At 47.5% G+C, this 20439-nt stretch overlaps 1 protein-coding gene across 2 annotated transcripts in view; it reads right to left on the bottom strand.

The window, feature by feature from the left end:
* Window positions 1-20439, bottom strand: part of LOC141145230 (NXPE family member 1-like) — a 334823-nt gene that overhangs the window by 189563 nt on the left and 124821 nt on the right. For both annotated transcript variants that reach the window (XM_073631736.1, XM_073631735.1), the window contains exon 3: window positions 18393-19078. In XM_073631736.1, coding sequence (XP_073487837.1) covers window positions 18393-19078 — 686 coding nt within the window. The remainder of the gene's footprint in view (window positions 1-18392; window positions 19079-20439) is intronic.

Here is a 20439-nt window from a genome sequence, read left to right as displayed (position 1 = left end):
CTTTTATTTTGCGAACACACACAAAACAGTATATAAACTAGACATGGTACAGGAGATGGTCAGAGACTGAGGGCATACTACAAGAGATGGTCAGAGACTGCGGACATGATACAGGAGATGGTCAGAGACTGAGGGCATACTACAAGAGATGGTCAGAGACTGCGGACATGATACAGGAGATGGTCAGAGACTGCAGACATGATACAGGAGATGGTCAGAGACTGCAGACATGATACAGGAGATGGTCAGAGACTGCAGACATGATACAGGAGATGGTCAGAGACTGCAGACATAATACAGGAGATGATCAGAGACTGCAGACATGATACAGGAGATGGTCAGAGACTGCAGACATACTACAGGAGATGGTCAGAGACTGCAGACATACTACAGGAGATGGTCAGAGACTGCAGACATACTACAGGAGATGGTCACAGACTGCAGACATACTACAGCAGATGGTCAGAGACTGCAGACATAATACAGGAGATGGTAAGAGACTGCAGACATAGTACAGGAGATGGTCAGAGACTGCAGACATAGTACAGGAGATGGTCAGAGACTGCAGACATAGTACAGGAGATGGTCAGAGACTGTAGACATAGTACAGGAGATGGTCAGAGACTGCAGACATGGTATAGGAGATGGTGAGAGACTGCAGACATAGTACAGGAGATGGTCAGAGACTGCAGACATAGTACAGGAGATGGTGAGAGACTGCAGACATACTACAGGAGATGGTGAGAGACTGCAGACATGGTACAGGAGATGGTGAGAGACTGCAGACATGATACAGGAGATGGTCAGAGATTGCAGACATGATACAGGAGATGGTCAGAGACTGCAGACATGATACAGGAGATGGTCAGAGACTGCAGACATGGTACAGGAGATGGTCAGAGACTGCAGACATAGTACAGGAGATGGTCAGAGACTGCAGACATATTACAGGAGATGGTCAGAGACTACAGACATATTACAGGAGATGATCAGAGACTGCAGACATGATACAGGAGATGGTCAGAGACTGCAGACATACTACAGGAGATGATCAGAGACTGCAGACATAATATAGGAGATGATCAGAGACTGAAGACATAATACAGGAGATGATCAGAGACTGCAGACATAATATAGGAGATGATCAGAGACTGCAGACATGATACAGGAGACGGTCAGAGACTGCAGACATGATACAGGAGACGGTCAGAGACTGCAGACATGATACAGGAGACGGTCAGGGACTGCAGACATGGTACAGGAGATGGTCAGAGACTGCAGACATAATACAGGAGATGATCAGAGACTGCAGACATAATACAGGAGATGATCAGAGACTGCAGACATAATACAGGAGATGATCAGAGACTGCAGACATGGTATAGGAGATGGTGAGAGACTGCAGACATAGTACAGGAGATGGTCAGAGACTGCAGACATAGTACAGAAGATGGTCAGAGACTGCAGACAATATACAGGAGATGATCAGAGACTGCAGACATAATACAGGAGATGATCAGAGACTGCAGACATGATACAGGAGATGGTCAGAGACTGCAGACATAACATATGAGATGATCAGAGACTGCAGACATGGTACAGGAGATGGTCAGAGACTGCAGACATAGTACAGGAGATGGTCAGAGACTACATTTATGGCTGAGCCCAGTGTAAAAGTGTAATGTATCACAGGGTTGCTCCACTATATTTAACCACTTGACCACTGGGCACTTAAACTCCCTTCCTAACCAGACCACATTTTCAGCTTTCGGTGCTCTCAGACTTTGAATGACAATTACTCAGTTATGCAACACTGCACCCATATGAAATGTTTGTCCTTTCTTTCACACAAATAGAGCTTTCTTTTGGTGGTATTTAATCACAGCTGGGTTTTTTATTTTTTGTGCTATAAATAAAAAAAGACTGAAAATTCGATAAAAAAAAAAAATTCTTTGTTTCTGTTAAAATTTATTGCAGAGTATTGGCGAGTATTGGCAGAGTTTTGCAGAGTTTTTCAGTGTTGCAGAGTATTGGCAGAGTATTGCAGTGTTGCAGAGTATTGGCAGAATATTGCAGTGTTGCAGAGTATTGGCAGAGTGTTGCAGAGTATTGCAGAGTATTGGCAGAGTATTGCACAGTGTTGCAGAGTATTGCAGAGTATTGGCAGAGTATTGCAGTGTTGCAGATAGGGATGAGCCGAACACCCCCCTGTTCGGTTCGCACCAGAACATGCGAACAGGAAAAAAGTTCGTTCCAACATGCGAACACCGTTAAAGTCTATGGGACACGAACATGAATAATCAAAAGTGCTAATTTTAAAGGCTTATATGCAAGTTATTGTCATAAAAAGTGTTTGGGGACCTGGGTCCTGCCCCAGGGGACATGGATCAATGCAAAAAAAAGTTTTAAAAACGGCCGTTTTTTCAGGAGCAGTGATTTTAATAATGCTTAAAGTCAAACAATAAAAGTGTAATATCCCTTTAAATTTCGTACCTGGGGGGTGTCTATAGTATGCCTGTAAAGGGGCGCATGTTTCCTGTGTTTAGAACAGTCTGACAGCAAAATGACATTTTGAAGGAAAAAACTCATTTAAAACTACCCGCGGCTATTGCATTGCCGACAATACACATAGAAGTTCATTGATAAAAACGGCATGGGAATTCCCCAAAGGGGAACCCCGAACCAAAATAAAAAAAAAAATATGACGTGGGAGTCCTCCTAAATTCCATACCAGGCCCTTCAGGTCTGGTATGGATATTAAGGGGAACCCCGCGCCAAAAAAAAAAAAAAAAACGGCGTGGGGTCCCCCCAAAAATCCATACCAGACCCTTATCCGAGCACGCAACCTGGCAGGCCGAAGGAAAAGAGGGGGGGACGAGAGTGCGGCCCCCCCTCCCTCCTGAACCGTACCAGGCCACATGCCCTCAACATTGGGAGGGTGCTTTGGGGTAGCCCCCCAAAACACCTTGTCCCCATGTTGATGAGGACAAGGGCCTCATCCCCACAACCCTGGCCGGTGGTTGTGGGGGTCTGCGGGCGGGGGGCTTATCGGAATCTGGAAGCCCCCTTTAACAAGGTGACCCCCAGATCCCGGCCCCCCCCCCTGTGTGAAATGGTAAGGGGGTACATAAGTACCCCTACCATTTCACGAAAAAAGTGTCAAAAATGTTAAAAATGACAAGAGACAGTTTTTGACAATTCCTTTATTTAAATGCTTCTTCTTTCTTCTATCTTCCTTCATCTTCTGGTTCTTCTGGCTCTTCTGGTTCTTCCTCTGGCGTTCTCGTCCAGCATCTCCTCCGCGGCGTCTTCTATCTTCTTCTCCTCGGGCCGCTCCGCACCCATGGCATAGGGGGGAGGCTCCCGCTCTTCTCTTCTTCTTTTCTTCTCTTCTGTTCTTCTTCATTTTCTTCTCCGGGCCGCTCCGCAATCCATGCTGGCATGGAGGGAGGCTCCCGCTGTGTGACGGCGCTCCTCGTCTGACAGTTCTTAAATAACCGGGTGGGCGGGGCCACCCGGTGAACCCCGCCCCCCTCTGACGCACGGTGACTTGACGGGACTTCCCTGTGACGTCACAGGGAATGCCACAGGGAAGTCCCGTCAAGTCACCGTGCGTCAGAGGGGTCGGGGTCACCGGGTGGCCCCGCCCCCCGTTATTTAAGAACTGTCAGACGAGGAGCGCCGTCACACAGCGGGAGCCTCCCTCCATGCCAGCATGGATTGCGGAGCGGCCCGGAGAAGAAAATGAAGAAGAACAGAAGAGAAGAAAAGAAGAAGAGAAGAGCGGGAGCCTCCCCCCTATGCCATGGGTGCGGAGCGGCCCGAGGAGAAGAAGATAGAAGATGCCGCGGAGGAGATGCTGGACGAGAACGCCGGAGGAAGAACCAGAAGAGCCAGAAGAACCAGAAGAACCAGAAGATGAAGGAAGATAGAAGAAAGAAGAAGCATTTAAATAAAGGAATTGTCAAAAACTGTCTCTTGTCATTTTTAACATTTTTGACACTTTTTTCGTGAAATGGTAGGGGTACTTATGTACCCCCTTACCATTTCACACAGGGGGGGGCCGGGATCTGGGGGTCACCTTGTTAAAGGGGGCTTCCAGATTCCGATAAGCCCCTCGCCCGCAGACCCCCACAACCACCGGCCAGGGTTGTGGGGATGAGGCCCTTGTCCTCATCAACATGGGGACAAGGTGTTTTGGGGGGCTACCCCAAAGCACCCTCCCAATGTTGAGGGCATGTGGCCTGGTACGGTTCAGGAGGGAGGGGGGCCGCACTCTCGTCCCCCCCTCTTTTCCTGCGGCCTGCCAGGTTGCGTGCTCGGATAAGGGTCTGGTATGGATTTTTGGGGGGACCCCACGCCGTTTTTTTTTTTTTTTTTTGGCGCGGGGTTCCCCTTAAAATCCATACCAGACCTAAAGGGTCTGGTATGGAATTTAGGGGGAACCCCACGTCATTTTTTTTTTTAAATTTTAGCCGGGGTTCCCCTTAATATCCATACCAGACCTGAAGGGCCTGGTATGGAATTTAGGGGGACTCCCACGTCATTTTTTTTTTTTAATTTTGGTTCGGGGTTCCCCTTTGGGGAATTCCCATGCCGTTTTTATCAATGAACTTCTATGTGTATTGTCGGCAATGCAATAGCCGCGGGTAGTTTTAAATGAGTTTTTTCCTTCAAAATGTCATTTTGCTGTCAGACTGTTCTAAACACAGAAAACATGCGCCCCTTTACAGACACACTATAGACACCCCCAAGGTACGAAATTTAAAGGGATATTACACTTTTATTGATTGACTTTAAGCATTATTAAAATCACTGCTCCTGAAAAAACGGCCGTTTTTAAAACTTTTTTTTGCATTGATCCATGTCCCCTGGGGCAGGACCCAGGTCCCCAAACACTTTTTATGACAATAACTTGCATATTAGCCTTTAAAATTAGCACTTTTGATTTCTCCCATAGACTTTTAAAGGGTGTTCCGCGGCATTCGAATTTGCCGCGAACACCCCAAATTGTTCGCTGTTCGGTGAACTTGCGAACAGCCAATGTTCGAGTCGAACATGAGTTCGACTCGAACTCGAAGCTCATCCCTAGTTGCAGAGTATTGGCAGAGTATTGCAGTGTTGCAGAGTATTGCACAGTGTTGCAGAGTATTGCAGTGTTTCAGAGTATCCAGAGATCAAGTCAGTAATCTTCCTTTGAAAGTACATCCATGTGACAGAAGACCGCAGCACATCCAATTTCCAAAACACAAATTGTGTTATAAACAAAGAATTGGTCAGGATTAGTGGAGGACAATAAACTGTTAATGTGTCTGTGAAGCTTCTAGCCTGAACTAGCAGTAAATCCTTCCAAAAAAAAATCACAGAAACAGTGCAGCACACACACAGAACTCTGGCTAAATAACTGAAAAGAAGCTGAAATGGTTAACAGCCAGCCATGTGTCACACTATCACTGGATGGAGAATGCTGATCTTATCAGTGTGTTAGGGCAGTGTGCAGGAAAGGCAGCTATAAAAAAAAAAAAAGTACAGAGCAAGAGGAGAGGTAGAAGAGGGGACAGATGGTAACCTGCACACTGCCTGAAGGCATAGATTTCTGGAAGAGACTGCAGCCAGTGTACATGTGACATTGCTCCCGAGTCACACGATCTTGTTCCCATTCAACTAGTGCTCTGTGTGCTGCAGGACTGGTTTTGCTGTAGCTTTTGTCATACTCATACCTTCTTGTATCGGCTTCAGATACTGTGTGTTTCTCCTTCCTCGTGCCCCCATTCAGCCCCGCTCCAGCACCTGTGTATTCAAATGTGGCGGGCTGGGGAGGATTACACTGCCTGCTGATTGGCTGTGGATGTGTGGGAGGAGTCCTCACTTATAATCTCATAAGCAGAGGAGCGCAGAGACTCGTGCTGTCACTGAGTTCCGATCTCAGCCGAGAGACGGGAAACAGATTTAGACGGGAAACCATTCTCGGCACAACACCGGCCCACTGAGCCATCGGCCCACCGGGAAACTCCCGGTAGTCCCGATGGCCAGTCCATCCCTGCGTGGGTTTAGAAAAAATGCCTAGCATGGCGTCACACGTCCACAAATCAGTGGAATGTATCGTAGCTCTGCCCTAACCGAACCGTACCATTTTCTATGGCCCCACATCTGAAGCAGGACCCTGAATCGGTTGTATGGGCCGCTTTCATAATGGAAACACTCAAAATAGCTTACTGTACCGAACCGAACCAAACCGATCCGCTCAGTGGAAACGAGGCATTTGTGTTGGTCTATCACAGGGGTAGGCAACCTTTTGAGCACAGTGTACCGAAAAATGTTTTCAAAGAAATTGAGCGTGCCAATTTTATAACCAAAAAATGTCAACTTCACATTCCTAATCACAAAAAGGATTTTTTATAAAGTAAATGCTGTAAACTACTTTAGTAGTGAGAATTTAACATCCTGCACTCTCGCGTCTCAGATCAGCCCCAATTCCTGCACCTCCACACCTCAGATCAGCCCCAATTCATGCACCTTCATACCTCAGATCACTGTCCTCCCTGCAAATCTGTTTCACCACTGTACTCCCCTGCTCATCTGTCCCACCCCTGTACCCCCCTGCACATCTCCCCACCACTGTAACCCCCTGCTCATCTGCTCCACCACTGTAACCCCCTGCTCATCTGCTCCACCACTGTAACCCCCTGCTCATCTGCCCCACCACTGTACTACCCTGCACATCTGCCCCACCACTGTACCACCCTGCTCTTCTGTCCCACCACTGTAACCTCCTGCTCATCTGCCCCACAACTGTAACCCCCTGCTCATCTGCCCCACCACTGTAACCCCCTGCTCATCTGCCCCACCACTGTAACCCCCTGCACATCTGCCCCACTACTGTAACCCCTTGCACATCTGCCCAAACTCTGTACCCCCCTGCACATCTGTCCCACCAATGTTCCCCCTTTCTCATCTGCCCCACCACTGTATCTTCCTGCACATCTGCTCCACCGCCATACCCCCCTGCTCTTCTGTCTCACTGCTGAACCTACTTCTCATCTATCCTAACACTGAACTTATCTGCTCATCTGCCTCACCACTGTAACCCCCTTTCTCATCTGCCCCACCACTATACCTCCTGCACATCTATCCAACCACTGTACCCTCTGCTCTTCTGCCCCACCACTGTAACCCTCTGCTCATGTGTTCCACCAATGTACCTCCTTTCTCCTCTGCACATCTGCCCCACCTCTGTGCCCCCCCCCCCGCTCCTCTGCCCCACCTCTATAACCCCCTGCTCATCTGTCCCACCAATGTGCCTCCTTTCTCCTTTGCCCCAACACTGAACCCCCTGCTCATATTTCCCACCACTGTAACCCTCTTCTCATCTGGCTTAACACTGAACCTCCCCTTGCTCATCTGTCCCGCTACTGTAACCCCCTGCTCATCTGCCCCGTCACTGTACCTCCCTGCTTTTCTGTCCTACTGCTGAACCCCCTTCTCATCCCTCCCACCACTGTACCTCCTGCACATCTGCCCACCACTGTACCCCCTTGCTGTTCTGTCCTACCACTGTAACTTCCCTGCTCATGTGCCCCACCAATGTACCCCCTTTTCTCATCTGCCCTACCACTGTACCTCCTTGCACATCTGCTCCACCGCCGTATCCCCATGCTCTTCTGTCTCACTACTGAATCACCTTCTCATCTGTCCTAACACTGAACCCATCTGCTCATCTGCCCCACCACTGTAACTCGCTTTCTCATCTGCCCCACCAATGTACCTCCTGCACATCTGTCTCACCTCTGTTCCCCCTGCTCTCCTACCCCACCACTGTAATCCCCTGCCCCTCCTGTCCCACCAATACACCCCCTTTAACATCTGCCCCACCGTTGTACCCTCCTGCTCTTCTGTCCCACCTCTGAACCCCTCCTGCTCATTTTCCCCACCCCTGTACCCTCTTCTCATCTATGATGTGCGTGATATGCAGAGTGGTGAAAGGAAGCAGAGATGAGACACATCTACCTGTCCTGGCACACTCATCTTGCTGATCCACCTCTCGCATCCAGCCCACGTTTATGTATGTGATGTATGTAAGGTCACATACCAGCATCTGGAATGGATGCGCAATGATGGGCTCAGGTCAGGGGCATTTTCTGAAAGCAGTGGGCCTAAGTTGGGCCCCCACAGCTGAGGAAAACTGCAGCACTCTGCGCCGCAGCAAAAGTTGGGTGTGATTTTCATTGCGCTAAATACTGGCTGTGGCTTAAAAGGGAGACAGAGTGCAGGGGTTCAGTAGTAAGTGATGCAAAAGGTTCAGGAATAATTTCAACAAAGTTCCCAGAAGCTCAAACTGTCACCTGATTGTGATTTTCTCAATCACAGGTAAATCCTTTCTTTCCTGACAGACTCCATGGCAGCCTACGTGTGGGTTAATCCTGCCCCCTCATACCTCATAGGACCCCTCTCCCATAAATCTTTGCTCTGGGCCTTTTTTGTCCTCCTCCTAGGACCAAGATGAAGTCTTACCTTATCATGAAGTTTTCTGTAAACCAGGGCTGGCGGTGTGCACGGTGATACGTTGGTGTTAGCGGTGATTCTCTCTGAAGTCCATTATTCCTAGCTATCAGGAGGTGGACATGGGCGATATGATGCAATGCCATGAAGAGCTAACTAACCTGGCCATTGACAGGCAAGCAGCATTATGGCCAAACGTCCCAGCTATTAGCGGGAGGCCTTGTAAACACCCCGGTCGTGCGGTGGGTCAAGCGAGCCATGGCAGCTGGAGCGCAGCTGCGTTCCAGCTCGCCTTTTCAGGAAGTTGCCGGGACCTGTCTGCACATCTGCAAGCTGCGAAGGAAGATTCCGTGCTTGGTTTGTGCAGGTGTGGTTTTGACAAACCATGCAAGACCGCCGCCGGGTGGCGATGTTTTCCGGCAAAGGGCGTGCTGGGGGCGGTGACGCCATGAACGCCGGCAGATTTAGATGGCTGTCAAAACAGCTATTCCTTGGGATGACTTGCGGGCTTATACGGCAGTTTCCCCAGGCACTGGTCTCCAGTTTACAAGGTAAATTGTTTGCTGCAGGCTCCCTGGGTGCTGGCTATGTTTGTTATGTGTTCTCTCATGCCTGTTGTCACTCCTGTTTCTCATAAGGCTTTAATGGTTCATTTCAGTTTCAAGCTGCCTTGCCATGGATCTGTGACCGCCCCCCTGTGGCCAACCCTTTGCTGCAGGTAGGATTTAATTATTTTCTGCCTGTGATGCTTGGGTTCACTCATTCAGGAGCTCTTAACCCTTTCTTTTTCACTCAGCTCTTCTAGGTCTGAACGCCAAAGCACGGCACGCGAAGACAGACCGTCCTAGTTCTCAATGTCATCACTCCTCTTCAAGCTCCAGACCTCATACATCTCCCTCTAGATCTAGGCACCGCAGAGAGGAGTCTAAAACCACCTCTAGGAAAGCCTGCTGGGGATGCGGGGCCCAGGTTCCCGAAAGGCAAATCGCTCTGTGAGCGATGCTCTGTGAGAAAGAGAGGGTGGAGACCAACAAGTGGAAGCACTGGTCATAAGGGTGGTCCATGAGTCCCTGAGTAAAGCGTATTCTGATCGCACCCACAACCCTGCTGGTGACACTATGTCAGTCCCTATTAGGGATGATCTTGAGGCTCCAGGCCCTTCACAACCAAGCCATTCCTCAATTGAAGCCTCAGACATTGAGGTGGAGGTAGATGACCCTGGTGCAGGTTTTGAATTTGCCCTAGTACCACAGCTGGTCAAAGCTGTCAAAGAAGCTTTTGGATGGGAAGAGCCAGTGGAGGCACCCTCCAAACAGAGGAAATATTTTAAACACCTCAAAAAGAATTCCCTGTTAACAAAGGTATCAAAGATGTACCCATTTAAAGGATGTAAAACGCCTGGAGTCAGCTCCTCTCATTGACACAGCCCTAATGAGATTGGTGAGGCACATCACACTCCCATTGGAGGATACTGTTTCCTTTAGGGATGGCCTGGAGAGGAATATTGATACCTCAAGCGGATCTACATTACAGCGGGTATGACCTGCAAACCAGCTCTAGCTCTGGCAGCTCTCGCTAAAGCGATGGAAGTCTGGACGGATGACGTAGATGCTTCTCTGAGGAGCATCTCGGAAGAAGTGGCCAGGAGCTCACCTATTCACGAGCTAATGTTGGCGGCGGCTTTTCTGGGTGAGGCTTCCCTGGAAATAATTTGTCTGGTGGCTCGGATCATTCTGTCACGGCTAAGCGTGCCTTGTGGCTGCGACCGTGGGTAGCTGGCCCTGCCACCAAGCAGGCATGGTGCAGGATTCCTTTTGAGGATCCGTCCTTCTTTGGAAACAAATTGGACAGTGTCACCACCCGTGCCACAGGGGGCAAGTCGGGGTTCCTTCCCCAGGATTACTTTCTGCTAAACCAGATGAGAACACAGCCCAGGCAAGGTTCAGAGCGAGCGAGGGATGCTGGCCGCTATAGGCCTGGCCGTGAGTTCAGGAGGACCTGGAAGAAAAACCAGCCTTCAGGCCAGAAGTTTTTAAAAGGGGCATCTTCCGGTGGACGAGAAGCGCCTAAATCTTTTTGATGTTGCGCCTGCCCAGACAGAGCAAGTCAGAGCTCGCTTACTTCGCTTTCAACACGTCTGGGCAGCCACAGATAAATGTTCTGACATTTGTCCAAATGCCCAAATAGCCAAAGTTTGGTTTGAACTCGTGTTTGGACTGAACCTTAAAAAGGAGGGCCAGTCAAAAAAAAAAAAATTAAAAGTCAGCAGCTACAAATACTGCAGCTGCTGACTTTTAATTGGACACTTACCTGTCCCAGGGTCCAGCGATGCGGGGATCGAAGCCCCGCACGTCTCCCCCCCGTTCAGCGGCGCCGGCATTGCAACTGTGGGCGACGGGCTGTGGCTTCACAGCCTGGCACCCACTGCGCATGCGCGCGCGGCGCCGCGCGCCGTGATTGGCCGCTCAGTCACCTGGGACCTGTAATGGGTCCCAGATGATTGACAGGAGGGAGGGAGCAGAGCTGAGCCCTTCCTGTGCCGAGATGGAAGTGATGTCACCAGGCCAGGCACTGAAAGAGGCAGACTATGAGGGACCCCCTAGCAACAGGCATTTAGAGGTGAGTAAAAAATAAAAAAAATCCAAATGTTTTTTTGTATTTTTTTTTTAGGATTTTTCATGTAGTTTTTTTTTTTTTTTTTTGGTTGGAACCCCACTTTAAGCTCATCCCTATTGATGTTTGAGCAAAATGGCACCTTCTTCTAGGGATAAAAGGAGGATGAAGACATTGTTAAGGGGAGTATTGTAATCCCCGTACTGCATTACTTAATATGCATACAGTTATCATTAAAAAATAGCATATATATATCTTATCTTGGTTAATGCTGCATTCAAATCACACAATTAAACTCAGAGATTACCATTATGGGGAAACCCATGTTTGCCAGAATTTAACCAGAGAACTGACGGGGGATACTGGGCAAAGAAAGGGGTAAAAACAATATCACGCTTGTTTCTAGACAATACATTCCGATCTTTTATGGAATTTCAGAGGGATTTTGGGCTCCCAAGCACAGCCTACTTTCAGTATTTACAGATAAGACATACTGCAGCTGCACAATTTGGGCTTCATAATACAGAGATGCAACCTTCCCAACTTGAGCTTTTACTGACTGACCCCTCTCATGACAAACTAATTTCGTCCTATTATAAGACTCTATTACATTCTACTACTGCTAGGCTCACCGCTATTGAACATAAATGGCAATCGGACATACCCAAGCTGACGGAGGAGATTTGGGGGGAAATTCTTCCCGTGCAGGTCCCCTCCGTCATCTCTTCCAGGGATAAAGTGATCCAGACTAAGCTATTATACAGAGCATACTTCACACCGCAATTGCTATTTAAACTTAAGAGAACATCCAATTCCCTGTGCCTTCGATGCGGGACGGCTGAGGGCACGTTCTTCCACTTAATTTGGGAGTGCGCGCCGGTACGGCAATTTTGGTCAGAGGTTACGGCCATTATCAGCAATATAGCTAAAATACCGAATATCTGTAATCCTCTTTTATACGTATAGTGATGTTTTATGCTAAAAAAACAATAACCATGCACTGGAAATCCAATGTTGTTCCGACTGTAAAACTCTGGCTCACTATTGTCAACCAAGCTATACCATTATATAAGCTGATGTACGAAGCTAGAGGATGCCCCAAAAAGTTCACCAAAATTTGGAACTCATGGGTGAGTTCAGAGAGTACTATACCTCCTGCCTAATAACAGACCACAGCAATGGTATGATACAGTAAATGTCAGAGCTTAACAAGGAAATGTATTGTGGGATGTGTTATATGTATTGATGCATAATGTCAACCTGTACACCTGTACACTGTATTGAACTTTGAATACTGCAATATTCGCTGTGCTTGTACACCTGTGTAACAATTACTGATACTGTTTATAAAAACAATAAAAAAAGTTAACCTTTAAAAAAAAAAAACTCAGAGATTAAATACATAAAAGGGAGATATTTTATCTGTACATGTAGTTCTTTGATTTACAGTTCTACTACACCATACAGCTCTGTCTGGCAAGGCTGGAGACCTGATTTTTCATTATTGCAGTTCAGTAACACTTACAGGTCTTTTCCTCCTTGTCCTGTTTCTTCCTCTCCACTCTGATATCTGCTGTAAGGCCTGGTTCACACTGCTGCGATGGCAGACATCGCATGTGATTCGCAGCTCACTGCTGTTCACATCACATGTGATGTCTGTGCAATGCGATTTCAGCCATACAGATATTATGGCTGATATCGCACCGCATTTGGTCCAAACACGCACAGGACCCTTTTTTTTGTTCGGACCAGAATCGGATCGCATGTGTGTTCACTGTCAGTTCGCAGTGCGATATGCAAGCTGAACTGGGGGTGTCATTAACAATGTATTGACACTCCCCAGCAGTTCGCATATGGCAGTGTGAACTGCCATGCGAGTTGGTGTGATGCGGGAACCGGCAGTGCATTCGCAGGGTTCTCGCATCGCACCAGTGTGAACCGGGCCTAAAGGGAATGCAAGAGGCTGATAACAAGGCTAATGCATGAACTTATACTGCTTGCATTAGAAAATATATACCTTTAGTGATGTGTTAATAATTACAGAACTTCATTATTCTGTGTCATTTATGTTTGTCTAGATTTCAGCTTTAAAGTGATTGTAAAGGGAGAAGGTTTTTTATCTTAAAGGGGTTGTAAACCCTCGTGTTTTTTCACCTTAATGCATCCTATGAAAAAACACCTGGCAGTCACCGGCCCCCCAGTTACCCGTTTACTTACCTGAGCCCCTTCATCTCCTCGGCAGGGACGTGCTGTCCCTCTCTCCACGGGGTCCCAGCTCTTGGTTGGATAGATTGATAGCAGCAGAGCCATTGGCTCCCGTTGCTGTCAATCACATCCAATGACGTGGACGCCGGGGGCGGGCCCAAGTCCGGCCTTCGTGTCATATCTGTGGACGCAAGAGCTGGACTCGGGAGCACACCCGCAGGGTAAAACCCTCAGGAAAGCGCTTTTCCTAGGGGGTTATCTGATGCGGGGAGGAGCCGTGAGAGCTTCCGGAGGGACCCCAGAAGAAGATGTTCGGGGTCACTCTGTGCAAAACGATCTGCATAGTGGAGGTAAGGAGGACATGTTTGTTGTTTAAAAAAAATAAAAAACTATCCTTTACAATCACTTTAATGCATTCTATGCATTAAAATAAAAAGCCTTCTGTGTAAAGCAGTCCCCCTCATCCCCCTAATACTTACCTGAGGTCCCTCTATTATTATTATTATTATTATTATTCACGATTTATATAGCGCCAACAGTTTACGCAGCGCTTTACATTGTATAGGGGGGACAACACAATTACAGTACAGTTCAATACAAAAGGTACAGGAGGACCCTGCTTGTAGAGCTTACATTCTAAGGGAGGGGGTGATGGTACAAAAGGTAATACCTGCAGAGAATGATTTGATGGGGGTGGCTCGGGGACAGTTGTTAGGTGGGTGTGGGATAGGCTTCCCTGAATAAATTAGTTTTCAGGGATCTCCTAAAGGTGGACAGGGTAGGGGCTGATCGGACATACTGGGGCAGGGAGTTCCTGAGGATGGGAGAGGCTCTGGAGAAGTCCTGAAGGGGAGCATGGGAGGTGGGGACGATTTGGGCGATATCTGCAGATAAGGTTGGTGATGTAGATGGGGCGATGTTCTGAATGGCCTTGTAGGTTATGGTTAGCATTTTGAATTTAACGGGGTGGGGTAGGGGAAGCCAGTGAAGGGATTGGCAGAGAGGAGCAGCAGTCATGGATTGGTTTGTAAGGTGTATTAGTCTAGCAGCAGAATTCATAATAGACTGAAGGGGGGATAGCCTGCTTAAGGGTAGGCCATTAAGTAGAGAGTTGCAGTAGTCAAGGTGGGAAATAATCAAGGCGTGAATAAGTTGCTTTGTGGTGTCATTAGTCAGGAAGGGTCGAATTCTGGAGATGTTGCGGAGGTTAAGGCAGCAGGATTTAGCCAGTGATTGGATGTGGGGGCTGAAGGAGAGGTCAGAGTCAAGGATTACACCCAGCACCCTGGCATGTGTGGAGGGACCAATGGTTGTATTGTTGATATTAATGGTGAAGTCACAGGGGGGGGACCGTGAAGGAGGAAATATAACAAGCTCAGTTTTAGAAAGATTGAGTTTGAGGAAGTGGTGTGACATCAATATCGATATGTCATTTAGTACGTTTGAGATCCGTGAGGAGATTGAGGGAGTGAGTAGAGGAGTGGAGAGATAGATCTGGGTGTCGTCAGCAAAGAGGTGGTATTGGAAGCCATGGGAGGTTATCAACTGGCCCAGGGAAGAGGTATAGAGTGAGAATAGGAGAGGCCCAAGGACGGAGCCTTGGGGTACCCCAACAGAAAGAGGAAGGGGAGCGGAGGAGATGGAGTTGTAAGTGACACTGAAAGTGCGCTGAGATAGGTAGGAGGAGAACCAGGACAAAGCAGAATCACGGAGGCAAACAGAGTGTAATTTGCTGAGGAGGAGCGGGTGGTCAACTGAGTCAAAGGCAGCGGAGAGGTCTAAAAGTATGAGTATGGAGTAGTGCCCATTGGTTTTAGCAGTTAGTAGGTCATTGGTTAGTTTTAGTAGGGCAGTTTCAGTAGAATGTCGTGGGCGGAAGCCAGATTGTAGGGGGTCGAGAAGGTTGTTGTCCGTGAGGTAGCGACTCATTTGGTCATGGACAAGGCGTTCGATGAGCTTGGAGGCAAACGGGAGCAGGGAGATGGGTCTTAAATTATTCAAACAGGTGGGGTTTAGTGAGGGTTTTTGGAGTATGGGCATAACCAGTGCATGTTTGAGCGGGGAAGGAAAGGTGCCGGAGCAGAGGGAGAGGTTGAACATGTGGGTTAGGGAGTTGAGGATAGAGTGGGAAGGTGGTCGCAGTAATTGAGAGGGGACAGGGTCCAGGGGACAGGTAGTGAGGTGGGCCATGGAGAGGAGTTTATCAACTTCATCTGTGGTAACTGGGCAAAAGGAGGAGAGTATTGAGTGCGGTGTTGGGCCCGATGTGTTGGGTAGGGGAGGAGTTTGAATGCTGGATATCTCCTTGCAAATTGTGTCGATTTTGCAATTAAAATGGGTGGCAATCTGTTGAGCGGTAAGCAAGTTGGTGGGTGGGGGCAGTGGGGGGTGAAGTAAGGAATTAAGGGCAGAAAAGAGTTGACGAGGTTTGGATGAGAGGGTTGTAATAGGTTTGTTAGCAGTGTGGAGGCAGGAGTTGTATTTGAGAAAGGCAGACTTGTAGAGGGTAAAGTCTTGCAGGGATTTAGTTTTACGCCATGCTCGCTCAAGAGCTCGGCTGTGTCTCTTAAGACTTCTGGTGTCGTCTGTTTGCCAGGGTTGTGGCAGATTGGGCCTGGTTCTGCGTGTAGAAAGAGGAGCAAGTATGTCTAGGTATGACAACGTGGTGTTGTAGATGGAAGTGGTTAGGTCTGGGCAGGACAGGGGTGCGATTTTGTCATAAAGGCCATCAGTAGCAGAGTGAAGAAGGGAAGGGTTGAGGTTGCGAAGGTTTCTGCGGGTAGTGGTTTGTGGGTTGGCAGCATGGGATTTAGGAGACAAGAAGAGTGTGAAACGGATAAGGTTGTGATCAGAGAGAGGAAAGGGGGTGTTAGAGAGATTGCAGGGAGTGCAGCGATGGGAGAATACAAGGTCAAGAGTGTTGCCATTGGAGTGAGTGGTGGTTTGTGTCTATTGTGTTAGGTTAAAAGAGGAGGCTAGGTTGAGTAGTTTAGAAGTGGTAGCACTATTAACATTGATTGGAATGTTAAAATCACCTAGGATGATGGCAGGCACTTCAGATGAGAGAAAATAGGGTAGCCATGCAGAGAAGTCATCCAGAAAGCATGACACTGGTCCAGGAGGCCGATAAATGACTGCAACCCTCAGACAAGCTGGAGAGAAAAGACGAATGCAGTGCATTTGGAAAGAGCAGGGGGAAAGAGAGGGAGGTGTTGGAAGTACCTGGAAGGTGCATTGTGGGGAAAGGAGAAGTCCGACACCACCTCCTTTTCATCCACTGGGTCTGGTAGAGTGAGTCCAGAGGAGGCCACTGTGGGACAGGGCAGCTGGAGAGGTAGTGTCAAATTCCTGGAGCCAGGTTTCGGTTATAGCAAATAGATTAAGGGATTTGGAGAAGAAAAGGTCATTGACAGAAGCTAGTTTGTTGAAGACCGAGCGGGCATTCCAGAGGGCACATGAAAGAGGGGGGCCGAATTGTGGAATCAGGGGAATTGGGATGAGAAGGTTGAAGTTACGACTACTGTTGGAGGAGGTGGATGGCCAATTTTGGCGTTGGGAATTGGGTGTGGGAGGGCCAGGGTTTGGTGCGATGTCCCCAGACAAGAGAAGTAGTAGGAGGGTGAGGGTGATAAGGTGGGAGTGGGATTTATGAGAGGGCAGATGCTGTGGTGGAATGGAAGAGGTGATACTGTGAGGGCTTAGAAAGAGCAGGAGGTGGTAAGTGGTGTAATATTGAGTGGGAAGAAGAGAGGGGGATATGTACAGGTTGGGGGCTGGAGAGGGGGGATAAAGAAATGAGAGTTTGAGGAGAGAGGACGTTATAACAAAGATTAGTGTGATCATGTTGGAGGGTGGGAAGAGGGGAATAGAAGAAAGGCTGAGGAAAGTTAGAGAATGAAGAGGAACTTCCTGGAAAATAGCTGTTGAACAATAATGACTGTACTTACTTTTTTGTAGCAGTGCCTTAGTCAAAGTGCCCGTGTACAAGTGCCAAACACTTGACCCTCTATATCCAGTGATATTGCCGCAGTGTCTCGGCTGCCCGGGACTCCCCTCCTCATTGATGAGACAGCAGCCATTGGCTCCCACTATCATGTCAATCAAAGTCAGTCAGCCAGTCAATGATGAGAGAAAGGGGGACAGGTCCGGGCCATGGCTCAGTGTCTGAATGGACACAGGGAGCTGTGGCTCGGCTCGGATGCCCCCATAGCAAGCTGCTTGTTGTGGGGGGGACTCAACAGGAGGGATGGGCCAGCAGCACCGAAGAGGAACCTGAGAAGGGGAGGATCTGGGCTGCTCTGTGCAAAACCACTAAACCTGGGGTGGGGGGCATTATAGTGGGCACAGAACAACCTGGGGGGAGGAATTCTAGTGGACACAGCATAACCTGGGAGGGGGGATTACAATGGGCACATAATAACCTGGGGGGGGTATAGTGGGCAAAGCATAACCTGGGGGGTAGGATATATATATATATCTCACTTGTGGCGCACCTATCTATGCATAGTGGAAAAAGGTTTTTGTTTTATTTAAGCACGTCCCTTTAAGTCCCTCCCATTGGTAAAGTAATTTGACCATGAATACTATTTGTCGCGTCACACTACGTGCGCCACATTAGCACACTCTTGCAATTGTCCAAAGACATCCCAAGACTTTTTTAAGGCTAATCAACAACACTGGCATAATGAAAACCATGCCCACTCACTGCTGCATTGCAGTAAGTAAACCATGCTTTTTTTTTTTTTGTTTTATCAAGCAGTGGGGCCCAACTTATGATCTTGCACACGGGCCCACTTATTTCATAAAATGCCCCTAATATCAGCATTCACACACCCCCATGTACACATATTAACCCCTTTGTGCCCAACATTGATCTCTTCCTAACTGCCCTCATCATTAACCCTTTACTGCTCAGATATTATCATTAGCAAAATGGGCTGCTCAGTCTAAAATGCCCGGGCCTGTTTTTTGTCCCAGTCCGGGCCTGGATGCCCAATTAATTTACATCACATCAAAAAAAATCTTACTGGGTATTGCCTCTCAAAAACAGTAACAGCAAGTAACATATAACATACCTGACAAGCAGACTGTTTTCCAGTGGAGATAGTTGGGTAGCCAGTGTCTTCCAGTTTTTGAATTCTGTCAATGAATCACAACTGAAATTCTGGGGTCTGACAGAGTAGAAGTATTCCTCATCTCTCTCATCTATATACTCACACAGTTCTTCTTCTTTATTGAGATTGAAGCCACATTTGGTTAATACTTGTTTACCTGGTATAGTGAATTTGCACAAGTAGGCAACATTACCATACCAGCTATTTCGTGACTTCCACAGGGCTGAAATGGTTTCACTTGGGTGCATTAGAAACAATGTTACCACTACTTTACCTTCCCAAAATAAGGTGAAATGAACATGGTATGTTCCATTTTTGAAGTCTTCAAATCTTCCAGAAGCTCTCGCTTTTATATCAGGATTGGAAATGATTGCTCTCAGATAATCTCCTCCATAGACTTTCTTTTGGCCTAAATGATCATATGCATCAAATTGTACTATTAATTCATCTCCAACACAATACTGTTCTTTGGGGCTTTTTATGAACATTTTGCTCTTTTTGGCACTTGTTGTGTTATCGATATGGACAAAAGTCACTTTAGGCATCATCTGATCTATATGATTGAATATCTCATTGACCAGCTTCTGAATTTCAGATACTTTTTCTATTTTGTTGACTGTAGATGTATGTCTCTCTATAGTAAAACACTGAACAAACAAAAAAGCATCAAATAATTACATATATTACAGAGTTAATATTGTACAGTGAGGGAAAAAAGTATTTGAACCCCTGCTGATTTTGTACGTTTGCCCACTGACAAAGAAATGATCAGTCTATCATTTTAATGGTAGGTTTATTTTAACAGTGAGACAGAACAACAATAAAAATATCCAAAAAAACGCATTTCAAAATAGTTATAAATTGATTTGAATTTTAATGAGTGAAATAAGTATTTGATCCCCTATCAATTAGCAAGATTTTTGGCTCCCACGTGTCTTCTATACAGGTAACGAACTGAGATTAGGAGCACCCTCTTAAAGGGAGTGCTCCTAATCTTGGCTTGTTACCTGTATAAAAGACACCTGTCCACAGAAGCAATCAATGAGAATTCAATCTCTCCACCATGACCAAAACCAAAGAGCCATCCAAGGATGTCAGTGACAAGATTGTAGACCTACACAAGACTGGAATGGGCTATAAGACCATCGCCAAGCAGCTTGGTGAGAGGGTGACAACAGTTGGTGTGATTATTTGCAAATGGAAGAAACTCAAAATAACTGTCAGTCTCCCGCGGCCTGGGGCTCCATGCAAGATCTCACCTTGTGGAGTTTCAATGATCATGGGAACGGTGAGGAGTCAGCCCAAAACTATACGGGAGAATCTTGTCAATGATCTCAAGGCAGCTGGGACCATAGTTACCAAGAACAAACAATTTTCAACACACTACACCATGAAGGACTGAAATCGTGCAGCGCCCGCAAGGTCCCCTTGCTCAAGAAAGCACATGCACAGGCCCATCTGAAATCTGCTAAGGAACATCTAAATGATTCAGAGGAGAACTGGGTGAAAGTGTTGTGGTCAGATGAGACCAAAATCTACCTCTTTGGCATCAACTCAACTCACCATGTTTGGAGGAGGAGGAATGCTGCCTATGACCCCAAGAGCACCATCCCCACCATCAAACATGGAGGTGGAAACATTATGCTTTGGGGGTGTTCTTCTGCAAAGGGGACAGGACCGCATTAAAGGGACAATAGACAGGGCCATGTACTGTCAAATCTTGAGTGAGAACCTCCTTCCCTCAGCCAGGGCATTAAAAATGGGTCATGGATGGGTATTTCAGCATGACAATGACACAAAACTCACAGACAAGGCAACAAAGGAGTGGCTCAAGAAGAAGCACATTAAGGTCCTGGAGTGGCCTAGCCAGTCACCAGTCCTTAATCCTATAAAAAAATATGTGGAGGGAGCTGAATGTTTGAGTTACCAAACGTCAGCCTCAAAACCTTAATGACTTGGAGAGGATCTGCAAAGAGGAGTGGGACAAAATCTCTCCCGAGATGTTTGC

This window comes from Aquarana catesbeiana, linkage group LG05 (genome assembly GCF_042186555.1).
Source record: "Aquarana catesbeiana isolate 2022-GZ linkage group LG05, ASM4218655v1, whole genome shotgun sequence".
In the NCBI taxonomy this organism is placed as follows: Eukaryota; Metazoa; Chordata; class Amphibia; order Anura; family Ranidae; genus Aquarana; species Aquarana catesbeiana.
This window is presented reverse-complemented; position numbering and strand designations above follow the sequence as displayed.